The sequence below is a fragment of the Muntiacus reevesi genome, chromosome 1 (assembly GCF_963930625.1).
Source record: "Muntiacus reevesi chromosome 1, mMunRee1.1, whole genome shotgun sequence".
In the NCBI taxonomy this organism is placed as follows: Eukaryota; Metazoa; Chordata; class Mammalia; order Artiodactyla; family Cervidae; genus Muntiacus; species Muntiacus reevesi.
In genome coordinates this window covers 75,484,854-75,499,469 of record NC_089249.1, presented here as the reverse complement: position 1 = coordinate 75,499,469, position 14,616 = coordinate 75,484,854, and the positions used below count along the sequence as shown (strand labels likewise).

At 40.5% G+C, this 14,616-nt stretch overlaps 1 protein-coding gene across 4 annotated transcripts in view; it reads left to right on the top strand.

Moving 5' to 3' along the window:
• Nucleotides 1–13,018, top strand: part of LOC136161285 (SLAM family member 9-like) — a 46,495-nt gene extending 33,477 nt beyond the window's left edge. Inside the window, exons 3-6 of one of the 4 annotated variants that reach the window (XR_010661706.1) lie at nucleotides 5,178–5,468; nucleotides 7,402–7,556; nucleotides 7,888–8,015; nucleotides 10,485–13,018. Coding sequence is in view for 3 of the 4 variants with exons in the window: in XM_065926007.1 (XP_065782079.1) it covers nucleotides 5,178–5,468; nucleotides 7,442–7,552; nucleotides 7,888–8,015; nucleotides 10,485–10,718 (764 nt within the window). In the remaining variant the exon portion in view is untranslated. The remainder of the gene's footprint in view (nucleotides 1–5,177; nucleotides 5,469–7,401; nucleotides 7,557–7,887; nucleotides 8,016–10,484) is intronic. The other 3 variants (XM_065926007.1, XM_065926022.1, XM_065926014.1) reach the window with 3 other exon arrangements.
• The last annotated feature ends 1,598 nt before the right edge of the window (nucleotides 13,019–14,616 follow it).

The window sequence follows — 14,616 nt, the reverse complement described above, 5'->3', positions numbered from 1 at the left end:
ATCTTATGAGAAGAGGCTAGGTTGTCTGGGTTGACTATACAAGCTGGGTTTTTCTGTTGATAAGAGACGGACAGCATATTAGCTGCTCCCTGGCCTCCAACTTCTGATTCCTGAACTTGTCTTTCTCTTCTTGGCTGATAAATTCCTGGCATAGCTTTCTCAGTGATATCATACCAATAGAGTTTCATCGTATCTCTTTTGGCATCAAGAAATGGAAGCCTACTTAAGTTAGTCAATAAAGAGTGTTTTCGTGATAAAAATGCTTAGATCTCTAGGAGCAAGATCAGTAAAGGAGTTCCTCTGGCCCTCATGCTCACGGAAACTGAAAAACTGACAGGGGCTCACTTCTGTATTTAGGGACCACGTATTCTCTCATCTTCTTTTTCAGTGTCTCTCTCTCTCTCCTCCTTTCCTATCAGCTTTCTTCTCCTGACCTCTCCAAGTGGTTGGGAGTGTGGCTTTTTGCAGCTATGCATCCCACTCAACCAGAGAGCAAAGGGAGCTTCCTGGCTCACTTCACATGGGAAATTCTAGGAAGAGGCTCTTACTTGTTGGGCTAGGTTCTCAAGATTACCCCTAGATGGGTCACTGACCAGGGAAATAACATATTCTGATTGTCAAGACCTGGGACTTGTGCTGTCGCGTGTAACCAGGGTCAGAGTGTTTTGACTAACAAGTCATATGCAAACCACAATGGTTGAGCAAAGGAAGAGTTGCTTGAAAAAGAAGAAGTGCTACTAGCTGGTTTCCCTTTGTCTTCAGTTCAGTTCAGTTCAGTTCAGTCGCTCAGTCGTGTCTGACTCTTTGCGACCCCATGACTCACAGCACGCCAGGTCTCCCTGTCCATCACCAACTCCCGGAGTTTACCCAAACTCATGTCCATCGAGTAGGTGATACCATCCAGCCATCTCATTCTCTGTCGTCCCCTTCTCCCCCTGCCTCCAATCCCTTTGTCTTACTTCCAACTTTTCTGATAATTCACCAGTTCCCTTATTAAACCTTATAATAATACTTGCTTACTTACCATTGCTGTGGAAGTAAGTACTCATCACAGCACGAGAGATCCGCCATTAGTTAATGTCAGTGTTCTAGCCTTGTTTCCAGCCAAACACACTGTTCTTCAAGTACAGCCTCCCTCCCTCTCTCTCTCTCTCTCTCTCTTTCTTTCTCTCTCTCTCTCTCTCTCTCTCTCTCTCTCTCTCTCTCTCACCTCAAGTGCTTTCAGAACTGTCATGTGCTATAAAGGCATTTCTCATCCCTGTTAAATGAATATGTCCATGTTGAAGTCTGAAAGTCCTTTTTCCTAATTCTTTTATGGATCATATTTCTCTCTGCCTTGCACTGCAGTTATTTGTGTGTGGCCCGCTGTCCACTTGGGAACAGCAGCCATGCCCTACTCTTCTTGCCTCTGTCTGATGTTTTATACAGGTCCCAGGAGGCATTCAAGAATTATTCCTTTAGACAAATAGATTTAAGCATTTTTTAAAGAAAATGATTGAGATGCACCTAAGTTTTCTAGGATTTTTATATTATTCAATCTTGATTAATATTCCTTTACCTATTGAAAAGAGCTTAACAAAAGTTCAAAAAAACCACACGCTGAGTGAACACTTTAAATGCCTAAAAGCATACTCTGCCTTAACACCTATCTATGCTTCATGACTCTTTCTAATAGACATTCCGTTTGATTTTACATTTAAATTATCTGTTCATTAAATCAGATCTTTTAAAGTGATATAAAAATATCATTTTCCCCAGATACATGTTCACTGAGTCTTGGGAAGAGCCCATAAATTTGTATTTTTAACAATTGCCCCAGATCAAGGTTTGGCAAACTATAGCCATTGGTAAATCTAACCCAATGTCTGACTTCATAAATAAAGTTTTATTGGAACACAGCTACACACCCATTTGTTTCGATGTTGTATTTGGTTGGTTTCTCCCTATAATGGCAAAGTTGAGTAGTTGTTTCAAGAGGTCATACAGCCTAAGAAACCTAAAATATTTACTATCCAGTCTTTTGCCCTTTGCTTACGCCTGCCCTAGATGACTCTACTGACACAGCTAATCCATGTAACTTTATAAGGTTATTATGAGGATTAGATGAGCTCATGTAAAGCCTTTGTAACTAAGTCTGGAAATACATACTTGCTCAATAAATGCTAGGTGTTGTGTTTTCTTTTCATCTGCTAATGGCATAAACTACATTAGTAAATTTCCTAATACTCTCTTTGCATTCCTATAATGAATCCAACTTGATCATAGTGTATTGTGTGGTTATATTTGCTAATATTTAATTTAGGAATTTTGAATTCTCTGGTTTTTTTTTTTTTTTTTTACTGATTTATGTATATTTATTTGAAATTTTTCTCATAGATATTTGAAATTAAAGAACAAATTTTGACAATGCTCATGGACTTTTTAATGAAATTAGATTTTATTTTTTTACAATCAGCAGAAACTGGTTGTGGAATCCTTAATAAATTTTAATCATATATGAAAATACTAATCCTTTAAGAATTGAATTTAAAATTGTGTTACTGTTAAAACTGTGGAAATTATTAGGATTACAGCTTTTATTTTTTTATTTTTTATTTTTTTTAAATATTATTTTATTAGCTGGAGGCCAATCACTTCACAACATTTCAGTGGGTTTTGTCATACATTGACATGAATCAGCCATATAGTTACACGTATTCCCCATCCCGATCCCCCCTCCCACCTCCCTCTCCACCCGACTCCTCAGGGTCCTCCCAGTGCACCAGGCCCGAGCACTTGACTCATGCATCCCACCTGGGCTGGTGGTCTGTTTCACCCTAGATAATATACATGCTGTTCTTTCAAAACATCCCATCCTCACGTTCTCCCCCAGAGTTCAAAAGTCTGTTCTGTACTTCTGTGTCTCTTTTTCTGTTTTGCATATAGGGTTATCGCTACCATCTATCTAAATTCCGTATATATGTGTTAGTATACTGTAATGTTCTTTATCTTTCTGGCTTACTTCACTCTGTATAATGGGCTCCAGTTTCATCCATCTCATTAGAACTGATTCAAATGAATTCTTTTTAATGGCTGAGTAATATTCCATGGTGTATATGTACCACAGCTTCCTTATCCATTCATCTGAATTCTCTGTTTGAAACTGACATTAACCCATGGATTTGTGTGTTTTGTCTTGTTTTGGTTTTGGTATACTTGTCTGATGTGAATATTAAAGTTAAACTGTACTTTCAGAATGACCCGGAGATATTTTGCCTTTTAAGCTCTGAGACAGAGTATATAACACAAGAGTTTTCTTCCTTTGGTCACTTGGTCACACTCACCCCTGAAACCAGATTCTTTACCATTTGAGCCACTGGGGAAGCCCTTCTCTTATCTGTGCTGCTGCTGCTAAGTCGCTTAAGTCGTGTCTGACTCTGTGTGACCCCATAGACGACAGCTCACCAGGCTCCTCCATCCCTGGGATTCTCCAGGCAAGAATACTGGAGTGGGTTGTCATTTCCTTCTCCTCTTTTATCTGTAGTTATGTCCAATTCTCATTCTAAATGACATTTACTTATAACTTTAAGTTTTTAGTTAGCAATATTTTTTATTGATCTCTTTTTTAAATCAACTTTGATTTTGTTGTTCAAATCTTTTTACTGTTACCTATTCATGTAAGTTTGGAATATGTCTGATTTCAATTAACATTAAGCTTGACTTGTAAAGGCTTAAGAAATGGGTGTTTACTTTTCTCAAATAACCAGAAGTCAAGAGGTAACTTTCTTTGGCATCCATGTGTCTGTTCAATATTTACCCCTGAGGTGGAGGCTCACTCTATCTTCCTGCTCTGCCATCAATGGCACATGGGTTTTGTTCTCAAGCTTGTGGCTTTGAAACAGGATGACTGTTTCTCTAGGCATCATTCTAGAAAAAAAAAAATAGCAAAAAAAGAAAGACTATTTTTTGGGGAATAGTCTTTCTTGTATTGAAGCTTTCTCTTTTCAGGAGTGAAGACCTTTGCTCTCACACAGCAAATTTCCCCTACTTCACTGCTCAGAACAAGTGCAAGTATAAGAAAGACTGAAATGGAGAATTCTGCTTTCTAGATTCTTCAATAGACAAAGTCAAGGACAGTGAGGAAAGAGGGACTGAGCATACAGTGAGTTACCTACCAAACTGGCCACCTGGCCATTAACATCTTTGTTTACCTATGTTACATCCTGTCCTCTAATCCGTTTATATCTGCCACAGTAAATAAAACCATCTATTGTAGTATTAGTGGATTTGATTTATGCATTTCCAAATCATGTTGCTAGGTACATAGTAATCTAAAATATCTCTGGCCTGCTTAATGTTTTTCATCTCAGATGAAAGCAATCTATAGTGACTGTTGCCACACCAACAATCATTTGGTTGACATTTTCCTCATCTATTATTTTTCATCTCTCTTTTTGATCTTTCTGCATCATTAAACAATATAAATAACATACAGCTGGTTTTACCTAATTTGGGTCTTGGTTTTTTAATAGGGGGCTATAATGCATTCAGATGTATTTTAATTTTTTACATGTATGGACCTACAGCAGACATCTTATTTAATGTTTCTTATCAGTTTTTTCTTGCCTTTTGTTTTATTAATACAGTTTTCTTCTATCTAAACTTTTCTAGCAGTTTGGAAATTATACAATATTGTACTTTTATTTCACTGATTACTAAACTTACATTTTTACTTTAACATTTGAAGATAATCAATATTTTTTTAATTCTCTAAAAAAACAAGAATATAAACATGTCTTTACATTGTATTCTCAGTGTCTCCCATTTTTCATTTATTGTATACACAATAATATATATGGTTACCACATATTGATATATCATGTATTTACTTATAATTATATAATTATCAGATTGTTGTTACTGTTCAGTCACTAAATCATATCCAACTCTGTGACCCCATGTACTGCAGCACTCCAGGCTTCCATGATAATTTAGGTGTCTAGACTTAACTGAGCATGAAAGCTTAAGCTGCCAGTGGGCTGGGAATCAGAACCTCTTAGGCCAGGGAGAGTAGGTTCCTTCCCCAGGCCTACAGTCAGAAATCTCACACAGATGTATCACATGCTGAGAGAGGTGATACATTCAGATTGGCCTCCAATCCTGAAGGTCAGCTTCTCTCTTTTCCCCTCTCACCCTAGATCCCGTCCCACACCCCCAGATCCAGATTCGTTCATCATCTAACACATCAGGCTGGTGCAACATCAGTCTAGAGTGTGAGATCCCAGGAAACACAGGGAACCTGAAAGTCGTCTGGCTAAGCCAGGGCCTCCCCAGGCACCTGGAGCACAGAGGGATACCCCTCAGCTCCAGGAACCTAAGCCTGAGCCTGCCTATCAGTCACATCAACAGCCACCTCACCTGTGTGGTCAGCAACCCTGCAGAAGAGAAGAATGCAACCCTACACCTGGAGGACATCTGTCCCTGGAGGGGTGAGTGTGATCAGCTAGGAAGGTGATCAAAATGAGCCAGCAGAGACTAGGGGAGGGCGAGGCTGGTAAGCCTCAAAGAAAATGGGGGGGGGGGGTGGGTACTGAGGAACACTTTAAGGCAGTATATGTGATGCAACCAAAACTTCCCCACCTCAGTGAATGGCCACAGCCTCATTACAGTCTTGAAACCTGCAAATCCAGAAATTGAACCAATTATGGAGACTGATGCTTCACCTAGAACATAAATGTGAGACTGGCGTGTGTGCACCCCCTTTCCCAACATCAATGAGCCTGGGAGGCTGAATTAAACATCAGGTCTGAGCAGAGGAAGAGAAAGATCTGAGGAGTAAAGACTGAGGAACTCAGGGCACCCTGCCCCAACCGTGGAATGCTCCTGTCACCCAGACTCTGGCCCTTACCCTGGGTGGGGAGGACTTACATAGCACATTCAGGCTGATAGATGCCCAGTTTTTTGTTGCATTCCAGACTTGCCCTTCCAGAGGATGGTTACCACCTCTGAGTACATAAACCACAGTTCAACCCTCCTCTGAGCAGTGTGAGAACCTGTGGTCACTACAACCGATTACTATACTTTCCCCATCAGCCTAGAGCAACAGCTTGGTTACATAAAGGGACTAAGTGGCATGGGTCATGGGGTGTGAACCCTTACAAAGGAGCCTCAGACTGTGGCATTGTAAAATGCCTAGGGAAAGAAGTCCCCTACTTTCCCTAAGAATATAAAGCAGGAACAACTGATGTTAAAAAGAAGGTGTAATTACTAGTTCAGGTGCCCCATCCCACCAATGCCCTCCTGACCCCTACTTGCTCATGTGGGGCTCTTGTCTGAAGTCTCCTTCATCTCATTTCCTCACTCACTTAGATTTCAAACCTCACACTGAGTACCTACTGGTACTGGTGAGGGGGGAAAGGCTCAGTGAAAAATAAGATAAATCCTTGTCCTCAAGGAACTTACAGTGCAGTGGGGGCTTCACCACATTCTGGCTGTGAGACTTGAACAGGCTACTTAATTTTTATAGCTTTTCCGTAATATGGATAATAATTGTATCTACTTCACAAGGCTCTTGTGAGGATGAAAAGAAGCAATCTGCCAAGAGATATCAGTGCAGTACCAAATATCAGTAATATCATATCAGAGATATGCAGTAATCTGCAGAGATATCAGATATCTGTTATGTGTGTGACACACAGCATGTCAGTAATTGTCAGAAGATAGTTCAAAGAAGGGGAAGAGAAAATTTCTAAATATAAAAACAGAAAACAGCAAAACTCTGTAAAGCAAGTATCCTTTAATTTAAAAATTAATTAATTAATAAAACAGATGTTAAACAATAAAGTGGGAGAAAATACAAAGTATATGGTTTGGGTATGAAAGAAAGGAAGGAAGAGAGGAAGGGAGGGAAGGAGGGAGGAAAGAAAAAAGGAAGGAAAAGAAAGAGGGAGGGAGAAATGGAAAGAGGGAAGAAGGAAGGAAGAAAAAGTTGAGCAACTGCTTCCTGATTTGGGAAAGGCATCACAGATATGGGAACACATGAGATGGGCTTTGAAGGATGAATAGAAGTTTTCTTGTGGGGTTATAGAAAAGACATCCCAAACAGAGAAAAGAACAAGTCTAAGGTCTATCCTAGAGTCCTTTATCCCTTCTTCCTCTTAGAACGTATTTTTCTTCTGGGAGTCTGAAGAAAGAGGCAGGTGGAGGAGATGAACAATGTCACACACAACTAATGGATGCCTCTGAGGGTCCTGTTCAGAGATCGGACAGAAAGTCTGGTGATGAAATATTATAGTAATAGTGGTTAGTGTGTAGAGATACTGGAAAGGAAGAAACTTGTCAGAGCTGCATCAAGGATGTACACTCAGGACACAGGCTCTGAGCCAGGGGAGTCCCACCTGCTCCCCATTGCCTACCCAACAGGCCTGACTGAAGCAGATCTGACACCAGCCTTTGACTCCAGGTTCTCTTCAGAGCAAATGGCTTTGGCTTTGCATCCTACTCATGGTTCTGATGGTGAGCCTAGGGGCTGGAGTGTGGATCTGGATGAGAAAGAAGATGCATACCAGGAGAGGCAGGTGCTGGGTAGACCCTGAGGGGAGGGCTGGGATAAGGGGGATCTGGGGGAAGGGAGTAGATCAAGACCCCAGGGAGGGCGGCAGGGCAGAGGGCAGGTAGAGGCTCATTGACCTCTTCCGTGAATCATTCCTGATGGAAGCCTGGGGTAGAGCAATGCTGGGGGCGGGAGCTACGTGCATGCCCAGAAAGGAAAAGCAAAGGAAGGCAGGGACAAAACAGGAGTCTGGGACCTGATACATGACCGGGAGAGCAATGACTGCTCTCACTCAAGGGCTTACGAGGGATCACCTCCAATTCCATTCATTCTCACTGAGCATCTGCTGTACATAGGTGGGTCTACTCTCCTGCCAACGGCTCCCCAAGCCCTTCCGACAGAGGAATCTACCAACCTTCAGACTGGTGTGACCAACAGCCTAGACCCTCCCTATGAAGAGATCAGCGTCCTGAGACATCATAAGGTGGGTCCAAGGGAATCAAATCATACCAGTTCTGCTATGTGCTCAGAGGCAATAAGTCTGGGGAAACCCAGAGTATTCTATTCCCTATCACATTCTGGGTCCAGTCCTGGCTTTGGACAATACAGTTGGTGTGCTTGGCTACCCACAGCATGCTGGGAGCTGAGGTGCCAAGTTAGGAAACCACCGATGGGGAGCATACTCCACTCATACATCCACAGCCTCATCACATCCTCACCAGTACCTAAGGAGGAGGGTTGGCAGAGCAGAGAAGTGTAAATGACCAGGTGTCTGGTAGACCCCATCACCAATATAAGGCTCAAGGAAGTAAAAGGAGGACACCCTAGCAGGTCCAGGATTGAGAGCAAACCTAAGAAGCTGAGGAGCAACAGGAAAAGCTCAAAGTCTTTCTCTGTCCTACCTACCTGAGATCCTACCACTAATACCACATCTTTAGGTAAATGTTTTGATGTCCTCCCATTGATGAGGTGTTCCTAGGAGGGCATCTCATGTTGGCTACTGACCCTTGGTTGGAAATTGGTGCTACGGTCATAGATAGAATGATTTCACCAGCGGCGAAGAACTGAAGACAGAGATTACGGGAGGAAAAGAAGACATCTAAAGGATTTCCCAGAGCAATGATTCTCAAATAGAGCTTGCATCAGCAACACCTGAAGGGCTTGGTAAAAATGAAGTTTTCTGGGCCAACTCCAAGAGTTTTTGATTCAGTAGGTCTAAGGCAGCCCCGAGAACTTGTATTTCTAACAAATTCCCAAGTGATACTGATCCCAAGTGACCCTGGTCCCACATGTTGAGAACCACTGGACGAAAAGTGTGAGCAGAAGAGAAGCAGGGATGCCCAGGTGTAGCCAATGGCCAAGTTCTCTCCTCTCTCATCCTTTGACTTCCCCAAAGAGGGGACAATGCGAGATGATTGTGTCACAAAGCATCAGGATCTGGTCCAGTCCCAGCAGGTTATAGTAGGGGAAAGTGAGACAAAGAGGGAATACTTTGACTTATCAGAGAACCATGCAAGTGAGGGAGAATAGGGGTGTCTTCATCCCCAGCCTGGTCTTCCATGCACTGTCCCCAACTGCCTCAGTGCCCTCCACATTGTGACTTCCCATGGCAGCCCCTCTGGGTTATGTCCCTACCTAGCCTGGGCCTCGGGGAACTTAGGAAATTGTTCATTGTGACCCAAGCCCTAATACCCCTGCAGAGAAGCACAGGAGGAGAACAATGAGTGATTTTGGGATAGAGAAACCAATGAGGCAACATCTGACCCAGAAATGCAGCCCCATGCTGAAGCCTCTGACACCTCAGTTTCTGCCCTTGGGGAGCTCCCAGTCTGATGGAGAAAATAAACTCCCTTCAAGGAGACAGGAAACTAAGTACAAAAAAGATGACGGTGGCATAAAGAAGAGTCTGGGGAAATGGATATGAGGCTCTGATACAGATTTCTTTCTTTTTTTTTTTTTTAATGAAGTATAGTTGACTTACAATGTTGGGTTAGTTTCTGGTGTACAGCAAAGTGATTCAGTTTTAGATAGATAGACATATACTTTTTCATATTCTTTTCCATTATGGTTTGTTACAGGGTACTGAATATAGTTCCCTATAGTGTATAGTAGAACTTTGTTGTTTATCATTTCTATATGTAGTATTTTGTGTCTACTAATCCAAAACTCCTAATTTATCCCTTCTTGCCACCCCCCTCTCCCCTTAGTAACCATACATTTGTTTTCTATGTCTGTGAGTCTGTTTTTGTTTCATAAAATGAGTTTGTGACACAGACTTCTTGATCAACTCCAGAAAATCACTTCCCTCCCTCTGCCTCAGTTTATTCTTTTATAAAATGAGGATTACAGTATATCTTGCATTTACCTGACACTTTTCAGCTTTTCACAGCAACTTTTGCAATGAGAGCAAAGTGATTTCCAAATTAAAGTTCATCAAATATCTGTTGAGCACCTACTGTGTTCCCTGAATTGTTTTTATCTGAGCTCCGAAAGTCTACAAAGCAAGAAAAGTCCTTGGCCTCATAGAATATTCTAGGTTGAGGGAATGGAGAGTGAAAAATCAATAAGAAAACCATCAAGTTCTGGGTGATGGTAAGTGTTAGGAGAAAATAAAGCAGAAAAGAGAGGTGGGATAGGTAGTGTGCAATTTTAACTAAGGCTGTCAGGGGAAAACTCACCAAAAAGAGAGACATGAGGGGGTGAGAAAAATAGAGGTCTTGGATTAGGGAGAGAGACATAGCATCTTGGGTAGAAGACAGAGCAAGTGTAAAGATTCTACAGTGTTCAATAGAGAGTCTGTGCTGAAGTTGTATTTGGGGGAGTTATCAGGTTTGAGAGCCAGAACTACCTGGGTGAAGACAAGAAGCTCATAAAGAGATGTAGCTTAACTAATCCTTCAGCTTGATGCTTAGAAATTGATCAAGACCACTCCTAAACTCTGCTTGAATTGTAGGAAGACTTGGAGAAGAGCAACTGCCACTCACACAACCCTGAGTGTGCTTTGGCCGTCCACACTATCTACGAGAAGATCCGAACAAGTCCAGAACCCCAGGATGATGCTTCAGTTCAGTTCAGTCACTCAGTCGTGTCCGACTCTTTGCAACCCCATGAATCACAGCATACCAGGCCTCCCTGGCCATCACAAACTCCTGGAGTTTACTCAAACTCATACCCATCGACTCGGTGATGCCATCCAGCCATCTCATCCTCTGTCGTCCCCTTCTCCTCCTGCCCTCAATCCCTCCCAGTATCAGGGTCTTTTCCAATGAGTCAACTCTTCACATGAGGTGGCCAAAGTATTGGAGTTTCAGCCTCAGCATCAGTCCTTCCAAGGAACACCCATGACTGATCTCCTTTAGGATGGACTGGTTGGATCTCTTTGCAGTCCAAGGGACTCTCAAGAGTCTTCTCCAACACCACAGTTCAAAAGCATCAATTCTTCAGTGCTCAGCTTTCTTTGTAGTCCAACTCTCACAACTCTGGAAAAACCATAGCCTTGACCAGATGAACCTTTGTTGGCAAAGTAATGTCTCTGCTTTTTAACATGCTGTCTAGGCTGGTCATAACTTTCCTTCCAAGGAGTAAGTGTCTTTTAATTTCATGGCTGCAATCACCATCTGCAGTGATTTTAGAGCCCCAAAGAATAAAGTCTGACACTGTTTCCCCATCTATTTCCCATGAAGTGATGGGACCAGATGCCATGATCTTAGTTTTCTGAATGTTGAGCTTTAAGCCAACTGTTTCACTCCTCTTTCACTTTCATCAAGAGGCTTTTTAGTTCCTCTTCACTTTCTGCCATAAGGGTGGTGGTGTCATCTGTATATCTGAGGTTATTGATATTTCTCCCAGCAATCTTGATTCCAGCTTGTGCTTCTTCCAGCCCAGCATTTCTCATGATGTACTCTGCATATAAGTTAAATAATCAGGGTGATGCTTAGACCACGATAAAACCGGAGCATGACAAGGACCTTAGCAAGATCTGCCCCACCCCTTTACCCTTAGGCCCCCAAAGATCCCTTCTTAAGGTGGATCTGGGACTAGAGCCTAGGTCTTGCTGACCAATCTCACTGAGATGCTCCCCCAAGTTCCCACCAAAATTTTCTTCCATTACAGATGGTAGGTGGTGACTCTGCCAGTTAAATAACCAAATTTGAGAGGGAAAGCCTTCAGCCTTCAGCCACACTTTGGACCTGTGAACCTCTTAACCCTATTAGGATATACTCATGGTCAGGCAGGACCTGCACAGGGGTAGTGGAGGGAAAGAGATTATTTCTCTGAACAGGGAGGAACCTGGGGCCCCTGAGAAGGATGAGCCTTGAGGGGAGGACCTTCAGGGTTTCACAGTCAGTTCACCACTATGAATAGTGAAAAGAATGGCCTTTGACTAAAAAAGAGGCCTGTAGATACAAGATTCAAGGCCAGCTGTATAGTAGAGGGGAGTGGTGGAAAGAGAAGTAAGCTGTTTTTCTTTTTTTGGCTCTGTCATATACTAGAATTAATTATAGACACAGGAAATGTACTATCTGGTTTCTCAAAGTTCAAGTAACTCACACACTCTTATACTTTCATTAAATTATACATGCTTGCACAAAAGTCAAAAGGCATATCTTATTGAAATAATAATTCTTCATCATTTTGTTGTTATTAAAAATAGTGTCTTGTTCCCCCTGTGTATTCTAATTTTATTAAGATAATACATATGAGTCATATATTAATCCATGTTACTCAATTTCTCTATTGTTTCTAACAGGTTTTCATTTGATCCCTTTGAATTTAGGAATAAATAAAAATGTTAACAAGTGATTATAACTTTTGCTTCTTTCTTTCCAATGTTTATATTTCATTTCCTTTTCTTATCTAATTGAATTGGCTAATACTTCCAAAACCATGTTAAATAATCATGATGATAAAGAATATCCTTATATTGTTCCTAACTCTAATATAAATGCTTCTGGTGTTTCTCCATTAAGCATGATGTTGTGTTTTGGGTAAGGCATATCTGCTGTATCATGTTCAGAAAGTATGTATTTATTCTTATTTTATCTCACATATTTTATCAAGAATTTTACCAAAAATAAAGTATTAAATTTTATTGTTCCCCATTTATCACTTGTGAAGATAGCATATGGCTTTCTTTTTTATCCATTAATAATAAATTAATAGATGTCTTAGGATTGAACTATTTCATTATTAGGATTAAATCTCAGTTAATGTGTATTATTTTTTAATGTGATAGTGTTTGACAATATCTTTAGGATTTGCATCCTTATTTATAAATGAACTTCTCTTGTACTTTCTTTAATGCTTTACTTGGTCAGCTTATTATTTGTATCATGCTTATTAAAGATCCCTTTATCCTCATTTTGTGTAATAATTTAAAATTTGCTTTATAGTTAAAAAAATATTTTTTAAGAGAATTGTTATCATTATTCAGTGTTAATCTAATTTTTATTATGCTATATGAAGATGTATAAATATGAAACTTTATATTAATGTCTTGTGCTTATGTTTTTTATATTATAAACCAAAACAATGTATATAAAATAAATAAGAACCAAGCAGCAAAACAGTAGGGCAATGATTATTCAAACATATTCAGACTGAAACATGCAACTTTAATGTGACATGATGGGTGTTTTGGTTTTGCTGAAATTGAACCATTGGTGTTAGTATTAAGAGGAAAAACAACTGCAGACTCACATCAGGTTCTATATTTAATTTTTTTTTAACTTTAATACAAAAAATGCTAGTTCACATACCTTTATTATACCAACACTTGATTAAAGCCTTTGTTTACCAGAACCTCATCTTAACCAAAACTCTGCCTGGTAACAAATGATAGATCAGCAAAATTGCTTTACTCACCTGAAAAAAAATTATTAGCATGACATTATTGAAGTCTTCATTCAATACATATCTATTTACTTGCCACTGGAATCACAGGATAAGAATGTTCTTTATTGGGTACCCCATAATGGGTATTTACAACATTACTGCTAATGAACTTTTATGAATTTGTACCACAAAGATGAACCCCACAACTCTTCTCACAAGTCAGACATGTCCCCGACAGCTACCTACCAGGAACTTTTGAATGTGATCTGCCTGTTGGAGAGGTGCTGAAGGAAGGAAGGGAGCCAATTTGTCAAATGTCAATTTAGTAAATGATCAAGTCATCAACAAGTGATCAAAAGTGATCAAATCTATCCATTTACCAGAAACTTATTTTTTTAGCTATGTGTAAAACTTAAAGCAATTCATATTGGATAAAAAATGGTTTAACAGCTTTTGAAGATTTCTGTTATTTTAGCTGGCAGGTTTTCATTATTTCTTCCTAAGGGCACTTAAAGCAATGTTCCTGGCTATTATAAACAGTGCTGCGATGAACATTGGGGTGCACGTGTCTCTTTCAGATCTGGTTTCCTCAGTGTGTATGCCCAGAAGTGGTATTGCTGGGTCATATGGCAGTTCTATTTCCAGTTTTTTAAGAAATCTCCACACTGTTTTCCATAGTGGCTGTACTAGTTTGCATTCCCACCAACCGTGTAATAATAGCCAGGACATGGAAGCAACCTAGATGCCCATCAGCAGACGAATGGATAAGGAAGCTGTGGTACATATACACCATGGAATATTACTCAGCCGTTAAAAAGAATTCATTTGAATCAGTTCTAATGAGATGGATGAAACTGGAGCCCATTATACAGACTGAAGTAAGCCAGAAAGATAAAGAACATTACAGTATACTAACACATATATATGGAATTTAGAAAGATGGTAATGATAACCCTATATGCAAAACAGAAAAAGAGACACAGAAGTACAGAACAGACTTTTGGACTCTGTGGGAGAAGGTGAGGGTGGGATGTTTCGAAAGAACAACATGTATATTATCTATGGTGAAACAGATCACCAGCCCAGGTGGGATGCATGAGTCAAGTGCTCGGGTCTGGTGCACTGGGAAGACCCAGAGGAGCTGGGTGGAGAGGGAGGTGGGAGGGGGGATCGGGATGAGGAATACGTGTAACTCTATGGCTGATTCATATCAATGTATGACAAAACCCACTGGAAAAAAATAAAATAAA